This window comes from Dysidea avara, chromosome 1 (genome assembly GCF_963678975.1).
Source record: "Dysidea avara chromosome 1, odDysAvar1.4, whole genome shotgun sequence".
NCBI classification, from domain to species: domain Eukaryota; kingdom Metazoa; phylum Porifera; class Demospongiae; order Dictyoceratida; family Dysideidae; genus Dysidea; species Dysidea avara.
Window position 1 is genome coordinate 29260230 of NC_089272.1, and position 26756 is coordinate 29286985.

The 26756-nt window shown below is 36.9% G+C and overlaps 2 protein-coding genes across 10 annotated transcripts in view; one reads left to right on the forward strand and one right to left on the reverse strand.

Annotated features, from left to right (window-relative positions):
* Window positions 1-25607, reverse strand: part of LOC136260943 (uncharacterized) — a 196093-nt gene extending 170486 nt beyond the window's left edge. For all 9 annotated transcript variants that reach the window (XM_066054880.1, XM_066054886.1, XM_066054929.1 and 6 more), the window contains exons 1-3: window positions 25449-25607; window positions 15668-15970; window positions 11695-12051 (exon numbers count right to left, since the gene is read on the reverse strand). In XM_066054880.1, coding sequence (XP_065910952.1) covers window positions 11695-12051; window positions 15668-15970; window positions 25449-25545 — 757 coding nt within the window. In that variant the 5' untranslated portion in view covers window positions 25546-25607. The remainder of the gene's footprint in view (window positions 1-11694; window positions 12052-15667; window positions 15971-25448) is intronic.
* LOC136261005 (uncharacterized) overlaps window positions 25584-26756 on the forward strand; it is a 47887-nt gene continuing 46714 nt past the window's right edge. Inside the window, exon 1 of the mRNA XM_066054969.1 lies at window positions 25584-25724. Coding sequence (XP_065911041.1) covers window positions 25652-25724 — 73 coding nt within the window. The 5' untranslated portion in view covers window positions 25584-25651. The remainder of the gene's footprint in view (window positions 25725-26756) is intronic.

Here is a 26756-nt window from a genome sequence, read left to right on the forward strand (position 1 = left end):
CAAGTTTGTCTTCTCAGACGTTGCTTGATTTTCAGGGGTAACAGTCACATACGCACACATATGTACAGGACATATATGTGACTGTGTCTGCAAAAATAGGGTATGTGGACACAGATGTTATATTTCAGTACTGAGATAAAATACCTGCTTTCTGTAACATGTATTATAAAGCCAATTAAATGTGTAATATGTGATGAAAATTGCATGATTGTTGCACAACAAATCAAAGTTATGATGCAAGAAAGTTTGAAAATGTAGGCAAATTTTATGTGTCCAAATTGCATGGCCTTAGCATGATGACACACTATTTATAAGTCAAAAAGAAAAAGGCATTTTTATGTGCCTATTTTCACTGGCCTGGTAACATATTGTATATGTAGTAAACAGATACTGAACATACACACATTAATTCATGTATGGTACAGCTCAAATGTAGTGTCATCTCGCGAGAGTGCGAGCAATTATAAAATCACTAATTAAAGGGCATGGTACCTGTTTCGTTTGCAAGTATTTAACCCGTTCCATTTGGGATGACTGCTCGAGAGAGAAATGGGTGCAATGCCCTTTAAGTAGGGAGTTTTTAACCACTCACACTCTTGCGAGACGACGTTACATTTGAGCAGTGCTATATTACCAGATTGTGATTGAGTTGGAACACATACGCAAGATGGGCAACTAGTAGTGAGTGATATCACAGAGAAATGAAAAGAGAGATCTTCTATAGTTGAAGTAGTAATCAATGATGATGATGATGATGATGTGGGTATTGCCATAGCTACCATAGAACTCATAGTTGATGAAGTAGTCATCACTGATGATGATGTAGAGAGTTCAACCAAAAGACCCACATTAGTAGTAACAATGAGAATATCACTAGCTGTACCAGATCCACAAATATTCACAGCAGTTACAGTCACACTATAAGTTGTGTCAGGAGATAATTGTGTTATAGTAATTGATGTCTGTGATGTTGTAGATTTTCTGACACTACCACCATCATCCCTCCAGTTTACAATGTAATAATCAGCATCATCCACCTCATCCCACTGTACAACAAATGATGCACTAGTAATGTTGCCGACTAGAAATTTGCTAAACATTGGCGCACTAGGTATAGTACCTGTGGCATACATACAACTAATCAATACACATAGTTATAAGAATAATAATATTATTATTTGTACATACTTAGAAGGACAAGCACATCAATCAGTACATTACAGTACAATAGATAACATACATACTCTGTATAAATGAAGTAGCTAGCTTTAGGGATACTAGTAATATAAATGTAGTGCAGCAGGATATTTGGTGCTTGCAACATAGCTTTTTTGGGCCAGAAATTCTTACATTCAAATATGATCATACTTTTGTTCGTTGCAATCAAAGTAGAGATTTCCCATACACTTAATATGTGTCTGGATCTGTGAAAACCTGACACAATCGAGCAAGCCTAAAATTAATTTACAGTATAAATCAATGGTATTATTAAAAAAATGTCTGTAAATTTTTGAATGATTAATTTGTTCTTAGTGAAGAAATGGCCTAACAATAAAAACCTGGATATCATCTTTAAAGATGAACTGATACCGATACCAGTGGTAGGCATTCCAGTATCCGAGATTTTTTAATAAAAAAATTCTCCGTATATTCCCAATAGAACCCTGGCACAAAATAACAACTCGTGTTTAACTTGGGATTGCTCCGTCGTCCAAGCTCCAATGAGGATGAAAATCGCTGTGGGGCTTGTCCACACGCTGATCATCATGAAAATCTTAGTTTTATCGTGCACATTACGTATAAGTAAGTTTTGTGTTGTTTTGTAATCTTTTTAAGCCTTGTAATGTATGTAGAATACTTTAAAACTTTAAAAAACGTATTGTCGGGTGGAAGGTAGTCATTGGTGCTTACTTTAAAGTACATAGTTACTTCACTCGGGTTATCGATTTTCAGCTCCAGCGCAATATTTTGATGGCTGTGTCATCAGCTCAAAGGTACTAAACCACTTCAATGTCAGCATAACAATGCCATATTTGAAACCACAACTCCACCTTAGGTATTTTTGCATCATTGTGGCACCTCCACTTTAGTTGTTACCTTTATAAGTTGTTAACTTGATGTTTTTACTAACTTGAGATAGCCACTTGCCTATGGATATACACCATTGTATTGAGAAATGTGCAGTAGGTGAAACATATTTGCTCACCACAAAGCATACAAAGATCGCTGAGATCCAATAATACCTGAAGTTACTCTCATTACATGTACAAACGTGCAGCTAGAAGCAACTGCAGTTTCAAGATAGTCCAGATTGCTAGATGGCTTCCTGATTCAATTGTGCCATTTTCCCTTTAAAATGTATGGGGAGCCCCGGAGAAAAAATGTATCTTTTTTCAGGGTTTAAGCACTGTGCATGCCAAAGTAGCTAATTCCAACCCAACAAACTATATATTTCTGAGTTCGGCAATCAATACTCTATCTATTCAGCATATAAAAAGCCCATTTTTCCAAAATTTAAAAATCAGGCTGGAATGTCTACCAGTGGTATCGGATCGGACCGGATCGGTATTGGTAATACGAGGTACAAATACCACCAGTAGACACTCACCACTTTTAATAAACCAACTCTAGCTAAGTTTCCAGTAGCAAATAACTTAGTTGAGCTAGCAAAGTAGCGAAAAAAGCCTTTGTTACTCTTTTCCAAGTATTGCTACAATTGCTCCGTGTGTATTCTAATATATTAGAGCACGTGAATCCTTTTTAATTAAATGACAGTGCAATTGTTTCTCAAAGAATGAGTTTATGACTACTTGGCTTGCTTAAAAAGATTTGGTTGCAAGGCTGTAACATTGTAGAAATATCAACCGCCCATGCAATTAATTACCTAATCAATAAACTCACAAGAAAACTATCTCATAATCCACAATGATGTTTATCATGTTTAGACAATGAATATTTTGAAACTTGAGATCAATCAAACTGAACAATTACCGTTATATTTTAATAGCTAGCTCGTATCACAACAGTAAAATTTCTATAATAAACTTGTCTAGGCTTCAATGCTTAGTATCGGTATCAGAATTGGTATCAGCAGATAATTTCAGTACAAATACTTGTATTGGAAGTATTGGTAAAAAGTGGTATCGGTCAATCTCTAATCACCTTATTCACCTACTCAGGAGGAGCTCGAAAATCTTTGTTTTATTATAGTAGATGCAAGGATACGGAAGTTATGGGCATTTGTTTACATCACATAAAAATGATAGTACACAATCAATCTTTCTCACTAATTTTGCATTACGTATACATATGTAGTGAAGAAAGGTAATAAAAGGAAACGTTTATCCACTAAGAACATGATGGTACAAATTACAACTCCATGTGTCATTCTGCTTGTAAGTTACAACTATTTTAGTAAGCACCTACAATTTATTTCCCTATACTTGCTGTAGCTGCAGGGCTGTAACTCCCCAACTTATTGCCATATCAGGCTGAAACTTTACCAGAGCGTGCAATTGGTTAAATAGATTATAATAAAATTATAAGAATAGGCTCGAGTCATATAACCAAATTGCTTTCAGGAATTTCCCAAACTTTCCACCTATTATGTTCTTTAGTGCTCCCATTATGCTTGCAATATGCTCCTAGGTAATGAAAAGTGACTGTTCTATTAGAGAGTATCAATCTAGCTGCATTTGAGTGTTCTATAACAGTTAGCATTTTCCACTGAATGCTCTATTAGGGAGTATTGATCTATTTCCATGGAATCAAGCAACATAGTTTGAATATCCACCTAATATGCTAGGCATAGCATTCTAGCCTATTATACTTTTTATTATGCAGACATATTTGACACAGGCCTCAACAGGAATTTGAAATATGCTTGATTGTGTTGGATTCCACAGATCTGGTCACATATGTTGTTATTTACTATAATTCTTGTTTACCACTTTTATTACTTGGACTCCTTACTTCTAATTACTTCAAACTTAAATACGTTGGAATGTTATAACCACGACAGTTCTATTAGAAAACTGTACATGGTAGTTGCACTAGGGTGACTGCTTTATTAGAGTATCTCAATACTCTCGCGTGACGGCAAAATCAATCAGTGTAAGTGCAGCTAAACGATATAGGGAATTAACCTTTGTGCACAGGTTGTTAATAAACTTCCTAGCATAATTTGAGCTTAATACAACACATGTGGGTAACAGCAAACTAAGAATGCAATTTTATGAGGAGGGAAAAACAGTAGACCAGGGGACTGGTGACCTAGCTATTCTTGGAATTTTATACACTTCACAATATTCTATACTTGTACTACAGTAGGTACCTCTACAAGTAATCTTATATGGCTAATCTACCTTTTCTCCATCACAGTGTCTCACTTGGTGTTTAAACAAGTCCCATTTAAAAACTTAGGTGACCATGTAGTGGGTATTAAATAGAATTTTGGGACATAATTGAATATTTGCTAAAACTTAATTGAGACTGCCATGGAATTTTAAATTCTTTTGTTTATTTAGTGACAACAATATTCACATGGTTAAAAACAAGCCATTAAAAAGGAAACTCTAAAATGACACAATGTCCACTTTTTCCACTGACCCATTCAATTGTAAGTGCCTCTGAAAAAATGTCTGAAGCTGACTGCATTTATACTAGGTCACTCGCCTGCTGCAGCTAGTGTTGCACCGATAATCAGATTGGTTATTGGAAAAATCATTATATCGGCTGTGCTTTTTGTACATCGGTATTGGATCGGCCCAAGATGAAAAAAGCAGCAGATACAGATATATGAATTTATTCAGAAATACATGCTCATGTGCACCATATGATGTTTACAAATGTAATGAGTTGCATTATCTTTGATGTTGTTATTGCTGCTTCAGTGTACTGTCAGCTGTTGTTGTAGCAATACTGCCACTATAAACAAGCTAAAGTGGCCCATCACAATTAAATTTCTACTAAAAATTGCTACAAAATAGATATGTTGTACTATATCTAATCAAAAACAGCCAAGCTGTAAAAAAAGGTGCGGCCCCCAAAAGGGCCATGGTGAAAAAAGATGTGAAATCCAAGGTGGTGGCCAAGAAATGGCTGTGATGGTAGGTTAATGGTTACATTTTAATAACAACAATTCAGGTGAATTTGGTGCCAAGACCAAGCGGCACAAAATTCACCTGAATTGTCGTTATTAAAATGTAACCATTAACTTACCATCACAGCCATTTCTTGGCCGCCACCTTGGATTTCACATCTTTTTTCACCATGGCCCTTTTGGGGGCCGCACCTTTTTTTACAGCTTGGCTGTTTTTGATTAGATATCACTTCTTTTTGTATTTGTATACTGCAAAGCCGGCCTATGGCTGGCTTTGGGGCTTTTTTAACCCATGTGTTTTTTCTTTACTACAGGAAGAAGAAAATAACTTAAAGAAGAATTTTAGTACTTCAATTATTTTTGATTTTATTACTAATTATACAAATTATATACATATAATTATTTATTACAGGCCCATTATGCCCCACAGGATATTTTTTTGCAGCTGATCTCTCTACTGGGTGACTTGAAATGTAGCTGAACTATATACAGGATGGTTTCTTTGTAGCTGAACTCTCTACAAGGTAACCTCTTCTAGCTGGTCTCTCTACAGGGTATTTTGTTTCTAGCTGAACTCTCTACAGGTGATTTGTTTGCAGCTAAACTCTCTACATGGTGGTGTCTTTGTAGCCGAACTCTCTATTAGGTGACTTCGTCTAGCTGAACTCTCTACAAGGTGATTTTTTTGTAGCTGAACTCTCTGCAGGGTGATTTGTTTGCAGCTGAACTGTCTACATGATGGTTTCTTTGTAGCTGAACTATCTACAAGGTGACTTCGTCCAGCTGATCTCTCTACGGGTGATTTGTTTGCAGCTAAACTCTCTACATGGTGGTGTCTTTGTAGCCGAACTCTCTATTAGGTGACTTCGTCTAGCTGAACTCTCTACAGGTGATTTGTTTGCAGCTAAACTCTCTACATGGTGGTTTCTTTGTAGCTGAACTCCCTACATGATGGTTTCTTTGTAGCTGAACTCTCTACAAGGTAACTTCTTCTCTACAAGGTGATTTGTTGTAGTTGAATTCTCTACAAGGTGGTTTGTACGAGGCTGAACTCTCTACATGGCGGTTTGTTTGTAGCTGAACTCTCTACAGAGTGGTTTGTTTGCAGCTCAACTCTCTACATGATGGTTTCTTTGTAACTGAACACTTTACAAGGTGACTTCTTCTAGCTGATCTTTCTACAGGGTGAATTGTTGTAGCTGAACTATCTACAAGGTAACTTCTTCTAGCTGATCTCTATACAGGGTGATTTGTTTGTAGTTGCAGGTGGTTTCTTTGTAGCTGAACTCTGTACATGATGGTTTCTTTGTAGTTGAACTCTTTACAAGGTGACTTCTTCTAGCTGAACTCTCTACGGGGTAATTTCTTTGTAGCTGAACTCTCTATATGATAGTTTCTTTGTAACTGAACTCTCTACAAGGTAACTTCTTCTAGCTGATCTTTCTACTGGGTGATTTGTTTGCAGCTGAACTCTCTACATGGTGGTTTCTTTGTTGCTGAACTCTCTACAAGGTGAATTCTTCTACCTGATCTCTCTACAAGGTAATTTGTTTGTAACTGAACTCTGTACAAGTGCGTTTTTGTGGGTGATCTCACTGCAGGTTGATTTGTTTGTAGCTGAACTCACTAAAGGGTGATTTTGCTTGTACTGAACTCCTTGCATTGTATCTAGTTTCTAGCTGATCTCTCTACAGGGTGATTTGTTTGTAGCTGATCTCTCTACAAGTTGATTTGTGTGTAGCTGATCTCTCTGCAGTTTGATTAATTTGCAGCCGATCTCTCTACAAGGTAATTTGTTTGTAGCTGAACTGTCTATAAAGTGATTTATTTGTAGCTGATCTCTCTGCTGGTTGATTTGTTTTAGCTGAACTCTCTACAGGGTGATTTACTTGTAGCTGAACTCCTTACATTGTGTCTAGTTTCTAGCTGATCTCTCTACAGGGTGATTTGTTTGTAGCTGATCTCTCTACAATTTGATTTGTGTGTAGCTGATCTCTCTGCAGGTTGATTTGTTTGTAGCCGATCTCTCTATAGGGTAATTTGTTTGTAGCTGAACTCTCTATAAGGTGATTTGTTTGTAGTTGATCTCTCTGCAGGTTGATTTGTTTTAGCTGAACTCTCTACAGGGTGATTTACTTGTAGCTGAACTCCTTACATTGTGTCTAGTTACTAGCTGATGTCTCTACAGGGTGATTTGTTTGTAGCTGATCTCTCTACAAGTTGATTTGTGTGTAGCTGATCTTTCTACAGGTTGATTTGTTTGTAGCCGATCTCTCTACAGGGTAATTTGTTTGTAGCTGAACTCTGTACAATGTGCTTTTTTGTAGGTGATCTCACTGCAGGTTGATTTGTTTGTAGCTGAACTCACTAAAGGGTGATTTACTTGTAGCTGAACTCATTACATTGTGTCTAGTTTCTAGCTGATCTCTCTACAGGGTGATTTGTTTGTAGCTGAACTCTCTATAAGGCGATTTGTTTGCAGCTGAACTCTCTACATGGTGGTTTCTTTGTTGCTGAACTCTCTACAGGGTGTTTTGCTTCTAGCTACTCTCTACAGGGTGATTTGTTTCTAGCTTATCTCTCTATAGGTTGATTTGTGTGTAACTGATCTCTCTACAAGCTGATTTGTTTGTAGCTGAATTCTCTGCAAAGTGTTTTGTTTGTAGCTGACCTCTCTTCAGGGTGATTTGTTTCTAGCTGATCGCTCTACAGGTTGGTTTGTTTGTAGCTGAACTCTCTACAGGGTGATTTGCTTGTAGCTGAACTCCTTACATTGTGTCTAGTTTCTAGCTGATCTCTCTACAGGGTGATTTGTTTGTAGCTGATCTCTCTACAAGTTGAATTGTGTGTAGCTGATCTTTCTGCAGGTTGATTTGTTTGTAGCCGATCTCTCTACAAGGTAATTTGTTTGTAGCTGAACTGTCTAAAAGGTGATTTGTACGTAGCTGATCTCTCTGCAGGTTGATTTGTTTTAGCTGAACTCTCTACAGGGTGATTTATTTGTAGCTGATCTCTCTACAGGGTGATTTGTTTGTAGCTGATCTCTCTACAAGTTGATTTGTGTGTAGCTGATCTCTCTGCAGGTTGATTTGTTTGTAGCCGATCTCTCTATAGGGTAATTTGTTTGTAGCTGAACTCTCTATAAGGTGATTTGTTTGTAGTTGATCTCTCTGCAGGTTGATTTGTTTTAGCTGAACTCTCTACAGGCTGATTTGTTTGTAGCCGATCTCTCTACAGGGTAATTTGTTTGTAGCTGAACTCTCTACAAGTTGATTTGTGTGTAGCTGATCTCTCTGCAGGTTGATTTGTTTGTAGCCGATCTCTCTACAGGGCAATTTGTTTGTAGCTGATCTCTCTACAGGGTGATTTTTTTGTAGCTGACCTCTCTTCAGGGTGATTTGTTTCTAGCTGATCTCTCTACAGGGTGATTTTTTGTAGTTGACCTCTCTTCAGGGTGATTTGTTTCTAGCTGATTGCTCTACAGGTTGATTTGTTTGTAGATGAACTCTCTACAGGGTAATTTGCTTGTAGCTGAACTCCTTACTTTGTGTCTAGTTTGTAGCTGATCTCTCTACAGGGTGATTTGTTTGTAGCTGATCTCTATACAAGTTGATATGTGTGTAGCTGCTCTCTCTGCAGGGTGATTTGTTTGTAGCCGATCTCTCTACAAGGTAATTTGTTTGTAGCTGAACTATCTATAAGGTGATTTGTACGTAGCTGATCTCTCTGCAGATTGATTTGTTTTAGCTGAACTCTCTACAGGGTGATTTGTTTCTAGCTTATCTCTCTATAGGTTGATTTGTTTGTTGCTGATCGCTCTAAAGGTTGATTTGTTTGTAGCTGAACTCTCTGCAAAGTGTTTTGTTTGTAGTTGATTTCTCTACAAGGTGATTGTTTGTAGCTGACCTCTCTTCAGGGTGATTTGTTTCTAGCTGATATCTCTACAGGGTGATTTTTTGTAGCTGACCTCTCTTCAGGGTGATTTGTTTCTAGCTGATCGCTCTACAGGTTGGTTTGTTTGTAGCTGAACTCTCTACAGGGTGATTTGCTTGTAGCTGAACTCCTTACATTGTGTCTAGTTTCTAGCTGATCTCTCTACAGGGTGATTTGTTTGTAGCTGATCTCTCTACAAGTTGAATTGTGTGTAGCTGATCTCTCTGCAGGTTGATTTGTTTGTAGCCGATCTCTCTACAAGGTAATTTGTTTGTAGCTGAACTGTCTATAAGGTGATTTGTTTGTAGTTGATCTCTCTGCAGGTTGATTTGTTTTAGCTGAACTCTCTACAGGGTGATTTGTTTGTAGCTGATCTCTCTACAAGTTGATTTGTGTGTAGCTGATCTCTCTGCAGGTTGATTTGTTTGTAGCCGATCTCTCTACAGGTAATCTGTTTGTAGCTGAACTCTCTATAAGGTGATTTGTTTGTAGCTGATCTCTCTGCAGGTTGATTTGTTTTAGCTGAACTCTCTACAGGGTGATTGCTTGTAGCTGAACTCCTTACATTGTGTCTAGTTTCTAGCTGATGTCTCTACAGGGTGATATTTTGTAGCTGAACTCTCTACAGGGTGATTTGTTTCTAGCTTATCTCTCTACAGGTAGATTTGTGTTGATTCGTTCATTGCTGATCGCTCTAAAGGTTGATTTGTTGCAGCTGAACACCCTGCAAAGTGTTTTGTTTGTAGCTGATCACTCTAAAGGGTAATTTGTTTGTAGCTGAACTCTCTCCACAGTGACTTGTGTGTAGCTGAATTCTGTGTAACTGAATTCTCTAGAGAGTGACTTAATTGTAGCTGAATTCTCTACACAGTGCATGACTTGTTTATAGCTGAACTTTCTTCAGTGTGACTTGTAATGTTCTGAATCTCTATAGTGATATATTTGCTTAACTCTCCACATGGTGACTGTCTTCTTGCTGAACTGTCTATAAGATTAACTGTTTGCAGCTGAACTCCCTACAGAATAACTTGTGATGTAATAAAATTCTATAATGGAGTAAATAAATTAGCCGAATGCTCTATTAGGGTGACTGTTCTATTAGAGTATCTCGATCTCGCATTTGCTACACGGAGTTGGCTTTCGAATCATAACTCAGTGGTTTGTAATCCGATTCTTCTGTACTGCTGCAAGGACTTTCTATGAAGATTATTCCAGCTATACACCGATTTTCAGCTCATTGCTCTAAGCGGTTTGCCTAGTAGGCGTGAAAACTAATACTTTTTTATTCATAAAAATCGATCGCGTAATTGTGACACAGGTTGGGTTTTGTGTCATATCTCCGTGGTCTTTATCTCGATTCCTATCAAACCACCAAAAGGCACTCCTACGATGGTTACTCCATCTACGTAGCAATTTTCAACTCATTCCATGAAGCGGTTTACCCTGTAGGTGTGACAACAAATCGATCTTGTTTTACGCGAATAATCGGTCATAACTCCTGAACCATTCATCGGATTTGTACCAAATTTGATGCTAGGATTCGCCGTTGGACTCCCTTTCTGTGTGCCAAATTTCAAGGCGATCGGAGTACGCGTTTGCTTGTTATAGCAATTTTTGCAAGTGTGCGAAAAGACGAAGAAGAAAAAAAAAAACAAAGAAAAAAAAACGAAACTTTGGCAGCTCGTATCTCGGAAATGGCTGGAGCGATTTCCTTCAAATTTGGAATGTAGAGTCCCTTGGCTGGCGGGCAACTGTGTAGCAAATTTGGTTCCAATCAGATAAGTGATCACCGAGATACAAAGGTGTGAAAATGACGTTTTCGTTCTTCCTGTCAATATACTCACGGGTGTGGCGTGCCGGCTCCTTGGGCCGCATGACACACTACCGTGTGTCTTGATCAGATTGACTACATCTATCGACTTGAAAATATTATTCAACATCGGTTATAAAAATATCAGCAAAATCTAATATTGGTGCAACACTAATTATGTCATCTAGACACTAACGTTTAGAAACATTGTTTAAACAAATATTCAGGGTAAATAGCGATTACTAGCTAAGCAAGTTTTAGTCCAGCAGCTCGACAACTACACATGATGCATTTGCACAATGTAATTTGAGATGAAGGATGCTTCTCCAAGGTGCATTTTGATGCATATCCAATTACATGGATAATTCCCTACACAGTATATATACTCACTATCATGGTTGATGAAGATGTACAATGTAACAAGTTTTGTCTAAAATACTTACCATTTCCTTTCTCACTACAGTATACTCATTGCAAAGAACCACCACACATTTTCAGTTGAAGGATGCTTTCCAAGAGTGCATTTTTGCAAGAAAAACATGGGCAATTTTATTATGAACCACTAGCATGGTCCATGAAATTGTCTTTAAAGGCTGTGACATTTTAAACAAAGCTTTCAATAATGTCAAAGTTAGTAAAAATTTGTTGCAGTGTTATTGTTGAATAAAGTACTCTGTAAATGATTTCTAGCAGCAGTATTTTGGGGTTGTTGTCATTTCTAAAATCCTTGCAACTGAACTACAGAACTTAAGTATTCAAATGCTTACCCATGATGAATTTTACTGATGCATATGTTGCTATTTGAGTTCTAATTACTACAGGTACACACATTTAAATTATTACTGCTTACCAATCACAATGAGGGAAGCATATCTACTCATCACATATCTACTCATCACATATCTACTCATCACATATCTAGTCATCACATCAGGTACAATACAACGATATGATCCATTATGTGCACATCTCACATCACTGATTGTGAGTGTGCTAGTTAGTATGTCACTACTGATAGTTGTAGTAATAGAGAAAGGATGTAATCCAGATGATATATTGCTAATACTATCACTTCTCAACTGCTGCCACAGCACATCATCAATACCAATGCCAGTTCTACCATTCCTATCTATTTTACAGATAAATTTTGCTACTACTCCAGTACACACTGTGACATCACTTGGTTGTGTTGTTATTATAGGTGAGTCTGTGTGTAATAATGACAACCATACAACTTCATCATTGACGTAGCAACACATACAGTCATAATACATACAGTAAATACATGTAGTAAGGATTTTCACCAAAACTTCTAACCACAAAGCAATTTCATACCTTTACAACTTGGTGTAGTATTGGTACTATTCGCCAAGTGAAATTTCAATTTTCAATGCAACAAGAGTGGTATTTAACCCAAATTTCACTGCTATTCCCAGTCAATACCATACTCGCTGCACATAAGCATGCTGTGCATTAGCGTTGCCATGTATGCAATTTGTCACTATGTACTAGACGTGTCAACAATTGGCACTACATTGTTAACGTAAATGCTAGCCAATGAAATTGCAATTACAACTTTTTCACTGCTACCAGTGAAATACGGGATAAATTTCACTGCTACTATTGAGATTTTTGTATTGGCAGTGAAACAGGTATGGTATTAGACGAATAATTAATGACAAGCTAAAACTAGCCATCTAATACTGTATGCATATATAAATATTTAAATTCTTATCAAGCTTTCAGATAAAGTTGAAACCTATAATGCACTCACGTCCACCATACCACGTCCAGGATAAAACAGCCAACTGTCGACTTTACCTGACTCCATCGATTTATAACATTGTCTTCATTATAAATCAATACATACTTTATGACTCAAAGAACAATGTATGTAACTTGCCTATTGTGAAAGGTTACACTTTGCACTATCACATAACAAATGTGCACTAGTCCAAGAAGGACCCAGTTACCCAGAAAAATGGTTGGCCTGTTCTTTTGGAGAGTACTGTATGACAACATTATCAATAGTTAGTTGGGATTCCATTGTTCGTTCACGCTGGTGTTTATGAAAGTCTATAGACTTTGTTGTTTGATAACTTTGTTTTGTTTACTGTTATGTAAACAGAAACAACATACATAATTGACCTCCTTAATTTATAGCGAGTATTTAGACATGGTTACTAAGTAGTTATGTACATTAGATGGTCACATGTAGTATGACACAATTCAGCCAGTGGTCCTTGAGAATTTACGTAGCTGTCAATAGTTTAATTAATAAGTGGAACATTACCTAAATCAGGTATGTAAATGTGCTTTGTACAGTAGTGTAACAGTATCGTGAACTTGTAATTCCTCATGCTCAACTCTTCTGTTTTGTCAGTTGTTACTAATACGTGTATAAAGCTTCAAGGATATGATTCCAACTACAGTACCACTAAAATGCAATGTCACACTCACTTGCACTGCAGTCACTAGTAGACATGCTCAATTGGTGAGTCAATCTGTACTTGAAATTCATTAAATGCACATAGGTTATGAACATATGCACATGAGAGCTTCATTCGTGAGTCACCATGAGTGAAACCAAAAGTGAATCCAAATCATGAGTGAATCATTTCTAACTCAAGTATACATGGTGACTAGTTATCTACTACTAGTACAAGGGCAACATCGTCAAGTGAGAGCATAAGCAATTAAAAACTTGCTAATTAAGGCGTGGCACCCATTTCAATTAGGGACTCGAAATAAAATGTAGTGAAACAAGGGACACCTGCAGATATACTTGCTTTATACTGCAATTCATCAATCTAGCAGAGCCACTACTGTTTTGAATTACAGGGTAGCTATCAAGCTACATGAATAGTAAGTAGAGATATGGTAGGTATCCCTTTTCAAACCTTTGGCATCAGTATTTCTTTATTGCGTGTTTTTCCTCTATTGCTCTATGTTTTAAATTTGCTATAATAAACTTCCATTATTTAGTATGATGAAAATACGTTGTCAAAAATTTCATTTATCAACATACATAAATTGTAGGGATCAAATAGAATAGTGGTTTCCTGTATTTGAATACTGTTACATAATTAGTCAAATAGTTGGTGTTAATTAAGTGAATACAGTATAATTAGCCAATAACTACTGTGGTATGTTGGTTTATATTCCAGCAGACAGTTGGAGCCACTTTTGCAAGACTGTAACAGTGTCATAACCACCACAAAGGATCAACTATTTAACACTTGTACTGTTTTATACTGAACACAAAAGTATTTTTGTTTATAAAGAATATTAACTGATGACTACTTACTATAATTTAAGACCAGTTTAAAATGAGTACAAAAACAGTGTCTATTAATACAACTAGTTCACTAAATTGAAGAAAAGAATTTTACACTAACATGTTGACATCCACCCCAGCTGAATGTGTTATTGTTATCAGAGCTTTACAGTGACCAGCACTGAAGGTGTGTTCTCTACTGCAGGATATACTATCACAAAGGTGAGGTCATGCCTGTCACCAGAATGTGGCAGGAATTCCTAGCTACTATATATGATGACTGGGAAAATTTACAACCATTGTCTCTTCACCATACAAGTGGAGATTTCTCTCTATCCAGTGGCCTTTCCTTCACGTAAGCAGCGATTTCTTGGAGAACTGAGTCTGATTCAGTACTTGAGGTATGAGTCTCATTAGTACTGTATGGAGGGAAACTTTGGTGCCATTAAAATTGGACGAATTTGGCGAATGACCATGAATTGGTCAAATATTCCCCATCCAAATATTTTGCTAGTAAAGAAAACAGCAAACCTAAACAATTTTCTACTCGACTAAGGGCTACTGGTGCCTGGAGTCAGCAATCAACAAAAAGATAATACTATATAGACAGTAGATCTACACCCTGTGGAATAGTGAATATCGTACTTGATATGGTAGCTAGCACTCACTACTTGTCATGCCCGTTTCAAGGTGAGGTTTGAGGATCACGGATACAGCTAGTTAACTAGTGAAATAATTGAGGCAGGCCTTGCTCTAGTTTGATGCCTGGCCCAAAGAAGCGTGGCACTCCAGATCCTTGTTTCAGGCATAGCAATTAATAATCTAATTAATTAAATAGGGCATGCACTTTGCTAACAATTCGCCAATTTTATTCCGCCAACAGTGATATTTTGTTTGATTTGCCAAATTTTCCTCCTCCAAAGTTCTCTCTGTACAGTAGATATACAATTGTCTCGAAGAAAAATTGTCAATTGACTTCATTTCTTTGAGTGGTACTGTCTTCATTGTGTGAGGTACTTTCAGTTGGTGTCCCTTCACTACTTCTTTCACTGTCCTGCCGGTTTTCTCCTCACAAGCTAACCTACTTATATCTTAATTTTCTTCTCCATTCCATTGCTTAAAGTGAGGATAATTAAATACATGCTACCAAAGGTGCTGTTTTCAGAATGTCTCCAATACCAATGTGTAAACTCCATCTTATGGTTATTTCAGTAGAAATTTTTGTCTTGATACATGGCACATTATCTTCAGACTCATTCAATTTTGGCAAAAGGCCATACAAGACTTGATACAGTGCAGATGTTGAGACATTATACTCAGCACTGAAATAAGTTGTCACCACTTGTAGCGTGTACACACAACAAACCACCACCAAATTATCTTCCCCAGATGTCCCAGTGTATAACAACAGTGGTGGATGAGAGAGAGAGCATTTAAGGAGCAATATATTGTATTAACTTACAATGTACATACAGTAATGTACTTTCCATCCATTTAATGTATAATCTGTTATGAAGATATGTACATGTAACTAAAGTTTACGTACCAACATTGAGAAATACTTTACTACTCCTTATGTAGTTGAGAATCTCAAACTGATAAACTCCAGCATGTTCCAACCTCACATCAGTGATTGTTAGTGTACTGTTTATTATGTCTGAGACAGTGAGGTCATTACTGATCATATAGTGGCCAGTGGATGCAAGTGTTATGTTATTTCCCATGTCATCAAATCTCTTCCACATTATATACCTATCTTCAATATTAGTACTAACCATCAATGTACAAGTAAACACTGCTACTTCTCCAGTAGATACTGTGACATTACTTGGTTCTGTTGTTATGGTAACTATAAAATGAGATTAATGTTATGGTTACCACTAGATACATCATGTAAACATCATTTATAAGGATATTATACTACTGTATGGCAATCTGTGAACCACTATGTCATTCATTAACAATAAGCTGTTGTACTACACTTAATGAACTAGTTTGATATTCTGGTTGCTAATACTGGTATTATATCAACAGTTTGTCATGTAAATAATATGTAAAAAATGAACTTGCAATAGACTGGGTTATACACATACTAGCCTGTAGATTTAACAGTATACATAACAGCCAAACACAACAAACGTCTTGCACAAAACATTTCAGTCCACTACCATATATGTAGTGATTATATGGAAGTTAGAGAATTTACATCTTCCCCCTCATGTCTCGAACAATCCTCTGAATGTAATTACAAAACATTTCAATCCACTATCATATATGTATGTAGACATTATTCTCTTTTTTACAAAGGGAAATATTTTTGTGAGTTAGGGAATTTACACCTTTTCTCCTTGAATTTTTCTACTCAGTAAAAATGCTGAAATGGATTGGTTAAAAGTATGCCTAGTTAGTACCATCATCTCAAATTATTACTCTTATTAATAGTACAGTACCAAAGCTATCTGAAAGCATTCATCAGCATACTTGACGACAATCTGTTGGAGAACTGTAGTACCTTCATGTTTTATGGTGTTATTCCAATGCCAAGTGCAAATATGGACAGGCATTACTTCTAGGTACAGTACAGCACAGGGTTGAACTGGGTTAACCAGATGATCCACTGACTCGGATTTGACCTTGGATTAATAAACCTGAGCAAAACCTACATTTTGAGTACTCTGCTAGTATATTAAGTATGGGTAGCTGAATGTGATAACAAGTTAATGATCAGGTAGTGGACATGGCTAGAGTTGTACCAATAATCAGATCAGTAATTGGTAGAAGCTGATAATTACCTGTTTTTACCATAATCAGAAATTGGATGTAATGGGCTGTGGCCAGCAGATAATTAGCCTATTCAGCTTCAGCAGCTGCAGAACCATTGGAGGGGGGTGTCTGGATTCAGTGGAATGGAACAGTACTTAGGTAATTTCAATTAGTGGTCACCTCTTTATAAAGACCACCTCTTTATAAAGACCATTTTACTTTAATGTTCAAATTGCTACTATCTTGTTGTCTTAGAGTGTATCTCATTGATAAGTTGTGCGCCAAATGCCTAGAAAATAAGTCAGAGTGATGTGATTTGTAATACAGCAATATACCCCATGTAAAAAATATTGGCTATACAAAAATGATGTCCCCATCAAACTAAAAGTAACTGACAACTAAAGGAGCTAGTATGAGGCCAAGAAATACTGGCAAATAACTCGCCATAATTTATAACAATTTGGTCCTTTATCATTGACTCATACAGTCTTGCTGCATTCGTAATTAATTCCCTGTAACTCTAATTGGCTAGTAATTTAGCCGCCTTTTTTCTCCTCTACAATGCCAGACTATTTAGAAAGGTACCAATTTACTAGCCTATTAGATTTACAGGGAATTAATTAGGAATAGTCAGACTGCACAAGTCAATGACAAAGGACCAAGATTATTATAAATTATACTTAGTTGCCAGTATATATTAACATTCATTTCTTAGCCTCATCAGATAGTAGCTCCTTTAGTTGCCAGTTGCTTTTAGTTTCGTGGACACATCTATTTTTTTGCATAGCCAAAGGCCCAAGCTGTTTTTGTAGCTATTAATGTATTGTATCATAGATCAGATATCACTCTGGCTTTTCTAGTCTTCTAGACATAACAATTCATCAATAAGACTGTTAGGGCTCTAAAACAACAATTCAGATATTAAAGTAAAAATGGTCTTTGCAAAGAGGTGGTCTTTGTTAGAAGGTGGTCTTTGTTAGAAGGTGGTCTTTATAAAGAGGTGACCACTAATTGAAATTACCTAAGTACCGTTCCATTCCACCATTCAATTCCAGTCCACCATTTCATTCCACTGAATCCAGACGCCCATTGGAGGGTCGGTAGGTTGCTTGTTTATGTTTAGTGGTAACCACAATTATAAACAATGATGGTTGGAGCCATCTGATTAGCAGCTTTGACTTGTGTTATGTGTACAACTTCATAGCATTAGCAACACATTTAGTGCATTACGCACCAGTGTAATTGTAGAGACCTACAATCGGATATCAGTTAGGCCACTCCAAATAAATTCTGTTTCCCGTCCTGGACTCAAGCATATTTGCATGCGGGCGGGTGGTCCATTTCCATTATTTCATTATAAGATTAGCAGCTTTTCAAGTCATTATTTTCCTGGCACAACCATAAAAAGCTGCATAAAAGCATGTTTAAATTTGTTCCTTCCTTTTTAAGTTGCAAAAATAGCATAAACGTGAAGTTTGTGCTGACATGATAGCACTGTTGACACATGAGCTGACACTGTTTCAAGATGGTTTTTGCTGAGCTTGTTAGTATGCAAGAATAACCGGAAAATAATGGAAGAATACGGAATAATGGAATATTTAGAGCTGACAGTAACTAGATGCGGGCGGTGGACGGGAAACAGAGAATTTATTTGGAGTGGCCTTAATTATCAGTAAAATAGGGCAAAAAAGATTTCAGGAATTGGCATAGCCTAAAAAGTGGGAATCGGTAAAACACCAGACACGTCACATGGCTCCAAGTACGTCACAGACAAAACAAAACAAAAAAAAACACACACACATTTCCACAAACCTTATAGATAATGGATACACACAGGCCTATGGACAGTGGGAGCGGCTCACAAACTAAGCTGATCTGCTGACTGGTTCATACAATAACAATCATTTAGAGGGTATGGCTCCATTTAAGCAGTGCATTTGCCTTTATGTATACTTATAGATTGTAACACACCAACTGTGGCTCTACCTAAAGTCAGTAATACACAATCTGGCTCACAATACAAACTGGGACATTGCAGACTAGACTACAGTGCATTAAATCACTTCAACTTCATCAAAATAATCAAACCCAGATATACAGGTCAGACCTGGATGATCCGGATAGAAGACAACTTACTTGACCAGGACTCAGTTCTACCCTAGTATGTTAAAGGTCCACTGAAATGGTAAAATACACTTTGGCTATTATCAATCCTTGCTACTAGTGGGATAGATTGGTGCATGTGATTTAGTCAGATTTTGCTTTGTTTAGTAGATATAACACATTTTAGTGTATTGTGGTTTGTCAATTATATTACATCATAATGCATCAGACAAAGAAACCTTAGTACGCATGAGGTGACACTTAGTACGCATGAGGTGACACTGAAGCGACAGAAGTGTACATTGTACAGCTAGATTTGATTTAGTTTCACGTCATACCTGCCATAACAACTTTAAACATGGTAAGAACTTGTACTGCAACCAGTTATAAGCCAGTAAGTTGTTTTACGCTGGTCTTGTGGTTAAAGAATGCTTGAGAATTCCTGTTAAAGGGACTGTAAATCAACAGTACAGTGGTCGAAACATGTCTGAGTATATTTCTTAAGATGTTTTGAATAGAGCTCGGCGGTATTGAAATTTGAATACACGGTATTAGTAACAGGAAAATATCGCGGTATATCGGTATATAGTTAGTTTGTTATTGTAACTATTGCATCATTTCTAGGGCCTAGTATGAAGCGGTATCATCCCAAAAACTATATAGTCCAGTACAAGCAAGCATGTGTTGTAATGTGACAACCTCAAGTTTTTGTTTAGGGCGTGTCTGCTAGACCATCAACAGATTGGATAATTAAACACCAAAGGCTAGGTTAAAAGCAATCCTATACCAGTATTCATCGATATACCAGTATTTCGATATATTGGTTATCAAACATTGTCATGGTATGATAATTGGTTATGATAATTTATCACGATAAACAGTATTACTGATATATCGCAGAACACTAGTTTTGAATATAATGAAGGGTCCAATACAGTGGATGGAGGTAGAGAAATGTGAGGAAAAACAATTGCGATGGTGACACTGGCAAGACATCATCCCCACCAGGTGGAGAAGCGACTCAGGAAAGTGTAATATAGATAACATTGTTTGTTTCACAGTACTGCTAACCCAGTTTGAAAGCAAATCAAACTAATCTTACTTCAGTGAAGCATAATGAACCGTGAGCTTCAATAGTGCGAAGCACAAGGCCAAGCTGCTACAAGCAACTACAGAACAACTCCACTATTGTTTTCCAGCAGAACATTCAAGTAATCTTGGAATGCTATGAAGTTGATTTAGCGTTGCCACCTACATGTTAGACATTCACTGTTTATCTACCTTTCCCATTGCAAAGTGTGTAATAACAGTACTTCCAGTTCTTAGTCTTGCGTCACAATGTGACGTAACTAGACTTTGTGGCTTAATATCTCTGCACAACAACATAATTGAATTATTATAAAGGTGTTTTTGTGCATTACATGGTACAAACAACCTGTTTATTCAATAAAATTGCGGGTGAATTTTCCATTTCAGTGGACCTTTAAATATCACATGCAAGACTAGCAAGTTACAGATTAACACACTGAAATTTCAGCTAAACAAGTTTGCACACATGCTCATTAAACCTCCAACACCTCAGTAAAGTGTATAAACCATACAAGTATTCATGTAAGTCATACTAAGTCATACTAAGTCATACTAAGTCATACACATAACTGGCGAAAATAACAGCTGGTGTATATATACTAGTGGTCAACATTGTTATTGTTGTATTAGACAGTTTGCTAGACACCTCTATGAATACTAAAGCTGTTACTAAGCAACCTGGTACAAATATTCCATCCCAATTCTCACGAGTTCTACAGCATTTACATATATACATTTTTAATATTGAGAGCATACTGTCCCATCTATCACTTCGCTACTTAAGCTTAATATTATGTACACACCCTACTGAGTGGCTAGTGTGTATTTTTCACGATGTAGTGTTTGTGACTTCTTCATTGTCTAGAGGGAAAACCCAATAATGCTATATCTGGCGAATACCCAGAGTTTAGTGACTATAAATTACAAGCATTTGTTTAATTCATGAGTGTAACAGGTTATAGATTGTCTATAATGATCTTGGGAATTCAACAACAATTATTGGCCTATATCCACCCATGCATTCAACCAAGAAGGTATTTCAAGCTTAGATATGATGACAATGAAGTTACATCTTACTGTAAACAAACACACATACGTAACTCATGTTTGCTTTATGGCGAATACAATCTCACTCCCAATGAAGATGCAAATCCGATGGTATATAATTTAAGTATTGTTTCATTGTAACTAAATTTTACCCAATGTATATCAATGTGATTTATTATTAAAAAATAGTCAGGTGCGTATTTGCTCAGCTGGTCACATGACAAAAAGCCACACCCATCATTTATTATACACAGCATATGTAGAAAAGTAATTCTGAAACTTGGAATCTTTGTGTAAAACATTTTGCCATCTACTTTCACAAATTAATTAATCTAATCAAACTTATAAAAGTTTATGTAAAAAATCAGCACCTGAGTAGGGATCAGCACCTGAGTAGGGATCAGCACCTGAGTAGGGATCATAGAAATAAAAGGCAATGAAACAAGTGACCTGCAACTACGTAAACTAGTGGACATTTAACTCCTACTTTGGGTCATGGTTTGTTTCATGGATTATTATTTCTATGGTCCTACTCAACTGTAAAGTTGCATTACAATTGTTTGTTAACTTTTTTTTTTTAAGTAACCTAAACTCGTTACTGGTAAACCATCAGATACGCATCTAAGGAAAAAATAGCACCAGATATATACATTATAAAAATCAATTGCACAACTGAACATATCAATTACTACAATGCGAAGTGGCTATTCCACTAAGTTTTCAACTATGTTCTATCCATTATACAGCATTAAAAACCACATGAAAAGCTAAGAACAGTACTATGAAGAAGCACCTCTGCAATCAAACCAGTCACTATGGAAACTACAACTGGCTCAATCATCAATAATTATTACTGAAAAGTGAACTGGCCATTCCTCTTCAGTTTCAACTATTTATACATGAAATTAGGAACAGTACAAGAGGCACCTGCTGCGATGAATACGGTCACACACTATACTCTTGTTAATTGTGAATTTTAGACATTTGTAGGAAAATAGTCCATAATGGCACATTTGACACACATCAAATATTCAGTTCCAAAATAAACCGTTGAAATGTCTACCTCTTTTTGGATAGAATCACTCACAGGTATCTTAAATTATAAGGAATATTTTGACCACCCAGGCCCATCAAGAACAAATAATGGTACACTCGACCAGATTGTATATAACTATTAACTTGTGTTAACTAGTTACAGGTTGCTCAGGAGATATAAGAGGTCGCTGTCACCTGAACACATTAATGTTCTTTTGTAGTGGGAGTATGGGTATTTCAGTGCCACCATTAATGTGCTACACAGATCACGTGGTCACTAGGGCTGAGCGATAATATCGATAGTTTGATATTCATGATCAAAAAATCATTATCACGATATGATAATTACAGCTTGCTATCGTGATATTGCTATAAGATTACTAGAAACATTGCTATCAAGTTTATTTAACTGTTTTGTAACTCTTCAGGCTTGTTTATTCGTGAAATGTTTGGTTGCAAGGCTATAACAAACTGTATATTTATCGGCCGCCCACGCAATTAGTTGATAGCTTCGAGAAGGGTCTAGAATTCCACTAAAAATGCTTCTTGAGAAGCTGGCTTAGCTGTTTCATAACTACTTGGCTTGCTTTATCATGGAAAAGTTTGGCTGCAACAAAAATTGTAGAAATATTGGCCGCCCACGCAATTAATTACCTGATTGATGCACTTACAAGAAAACCAAGCAAATAATAATCTATGATGGTGTTAATTATGCTTAACATGCATTGAATACTTGGAACTTCACTGAAGATCATTCAAAGTGTAATTATCGTGATATTATTGTATCGTGAATAATACTTCAATATCTATTGTTATAGTGAATTTTCTTCTATCGCTCAGCTCTAGTGGTCACTAGCTCTTTTAATAAACTTAGGTCATGCGATCTCAATTAGATTATTTACTAAGCTTTGTAAGCAGCAAAGAGATGCACACATTTGCTGTGGGAATGTTTGTGCAGCACAGACGATATGATGGCATTATCCAAGTCAAGTCTTAGCTAATGGAGTTGTGGAAGGGAGGAGGGATGGGAAATTCTGCTGCAAGCTTGCTGCTCAGCTCAACAAAGACTGCTGGCTGTTTGCTCTGTGATATTTATAGACCAGCCCTGGAATGCGTACTAGAATGTGTTTATGTTGACAGACCTGTATGCTTAATTGACATTGCATTGCTGCCCCTGCTAAGATATGATATCCTTGGGACTGAGTATTCCAACAATGTGTACACTTCAATCTGTTAGTTAACCCTATTTAACCCGTGTTAACCCTGTTTAACACGTGTTAACCCTGTTTAACACGTGTTAACCCTGTTTAACCTGTGTTAAACTTGTATTAATTTAATAAATACTTTCTTACCACCCTCTGGACCCAATACTTCAAATCCTCCACAATCCAAGAACTTATATAAATGATATCCTAATCACATACTCACCTTAGATATAAAATTATTTTTAACTAAATTAAAATGCCAAGCTTCATATAAAAATATATAAACTCAGTGGAATACTAAACAACTAACTTCTAATAACCAACCACAAATCCCACCAACCATAACAAAGACAAGAGGTAAACTCTTTTCAAACATAGTTGCAAAACTCAACAACTGCTCGGACATTAAAGGCCCTATCACACTAAATCCCAATATTATACTGTACTACCAAAACTTAAACACACTAATGGTAACAAGTCCCTTCTCTTATATCACCTACACCTTTACCTCACCCTTTTCATAATCCCCCTCCTGCCAGTACTAACAAACGAACTGAATATCCTCCTGTAAACAATATAGATACTAATCCTAACCAATATATACCCCCATAAATATACTGTCCTCCTATTCCTTCTACTAGTATATCTTTTGAATAAAACCCCGAAAGAAAGGGGAAGCCCATTAAAGAAAGAGACCCTATTAAATAAGTAATAGGTAGGAAGGCACTTATTCCTCCTAATTTCCGTAAATCTTGTTCTCCTCCTACTGCATGTATTACTGAACCTGCTCCCAAAAACAACAAGGCTTTAAAACATACGTGTGTTAACAAATGATAACAAATGATATAATCCACTTGAAAAACAAAGACCCCGACATGCCAATACCATCAAACCCAATTGACTACAAGTTGAATAAGCTATCATTTTCTTTAATTCACTTTGTACTAACCCCACACTTCCTGCAAATATCGATGTCACACCCCCTCCTATTCCCAATACTACCAAGTCTACATTACAACACTTAAACAAATATCCAGATCTTATTAATGAAAATACCCTCGCAGTCAATATTTCCTGCTTACCAAAAGTACAAGGAGCCATTGGCTTCATGTGAGACCATGTGGGTGATATTTGGGTGATATTCCAAATTCAGTTAAATTAATTGGACTTCAGAAAACTATGAAGGGCCGGATTTCCCACTATAGTACGACTCCATAAAGTTGGTGATAAACTGGCACAAATGCAACACATTATGTTACATATTATTACATTCTCAGTAATGAGTAATACAATGCATTTATTGATTGAGCAACAAGTAATACAGTATACAACAGATATTATGTACATCAAATTGTAACGCGTTACTTCTGTTTAATGTAAATTGTATGAGGTGGGTGATCCACATGCATTAGCTATGTCCTTACAATTAACCATTGTATTATTACTACCTGATAGTATGTGATATTAGCTACACAGAGTCTTTCCTAAAAGAGAAAAAGCCTAGTATTATATGCCATAATATTCCGAGCACTCTTCTCTAGACTGTCTGTGAGGTACGTATGTACAGGTGGGTAATCACAAGGTACTGAACAACATTTATACTCACATAATTATGCTATACAAGTAATACAATACATGTACAATATATAATGGTAATACAATACTTTAATTGTCTTACAACGTATGCATGCAGTACCACTCAGCTGTGTGCAACTGTTTTAGTAGAGTGCATTTGAGCTTGTGAATTGAAAGAGCTGAGAATCTAAAGTGTATGGAAGCTACAACCCACATAAGTACATAATCGCCACATTTCTAGTCCTGCGTAGCTTAGTGTTAGCCGCCCTGAAAATGTGTACTACAGATACCATGCACGTGACAAAAAAAAAAAAAAAAAAAGATTTTGTGCAGCAATCTTGAAATGTCACGTTGGCAGCACTAGCGATACAGTATGAATTAATTTTGCCTGACCTATCTGCCTAGTGACAAATACTAACCAAGCCCGCGGCGATATAAAAAGGACGTTGACAGCGTTTAGTATACACCGCATAATCTATGGTATACGTACCCTTGTACAACTGCAGTTACCTTGCGATTCACAGAAACCAGTTAATAATCCAAACAGCAGGAGACACACCAGGATAATATTCACCAGACCAGTACTAGTAGTCCTCGTAGTAAACATCTCCCACCAGGTTCGAGCACACGCAATCCATACGAATATTTAGCGCACCCTATATGAAGCAGCCGCTGTAATAACAGTGTGTGGTGATATCACGAACGACACAAAGATGCGTTGTATGTCTGACATGCTGTGGGTACTGTTCCCCTGGATGATTGCACTTACTGGTTGCAGAGGCCAGGGTGAGTAGCTACGTATATAGCATTATAGGTAGCCATGATGTCACAGTCGCGGAGTCACACACTTTTTATTAATATGCAGAAGCCACAGTGGACTACATCAATGGCCTAGGCTTGTAACGTCATTATTTTCCCGGGCTAGATGTTATGCCCTTGCCTTACAACAACTCAGCAAGTGTGCTGGACCATAGATACATGCAATATATCCCAGAGGTATTATCTATGGCTGAGACCCATTTCCTGGGAAGTATCTGAACTAGGAACCCCAAAATAATTATCTGTTTCCCGTCCTGGTCAAACAAACATACCCTATTATGCGGGCAAGCAGTCGGGCAGCAAATTCCATCAGTTCATTATGTTAACTATTAGCTACATGTGTACTAAACTACACAATCATCTTGTCTACATGTCTATTACAGTATATACTTAGGTAGCTACAAGGTGGGTAATCAGTGTTACTGTAATTAACAGGTTAACATGGTTAAATATTCTGCTTAACAGTTGTTTTATAGGTTCACTCATGTCTCATAATAATCCAGTATATGTGACTGGGCCTGCGAAAACAGGCCAGGGCATGTGGGCACAAACTACACCCCATCATAATACAGGTCATATCTCAGTACTGGAACTGAATATTTGCATTCTGTAACTTGCATCATAAAGACTTACTAAGTGCTGAAAATTGCATTGCCATAACATAATGGTACATAAAATTATGAGTGATGAAAATTTGAAAAAGTAGGCAAAAATCATGTGCCCACGTGCCCTATTTTTGCAGGCCCAATCACATATCAATTTACAAAATAATGGAATTTTCTGGCTTGACAAAAAGGCCATGTGGGCAGCGGACAGGAAATAGAAAATCAATTTGGAGTGGCCTAATCCATATAGTTTGACTGCACGTTATATTTGCTGAGCCAGGCAAGTAGTCCTGCAGTTTTAAGCTTTTGTATTTATTTATTGTTTGTGTGCAACGAAAGTTCATGATGTAAAGGTGTTGTGCAATAAATGTGGTACGTAATGTTGAAAAGTAGC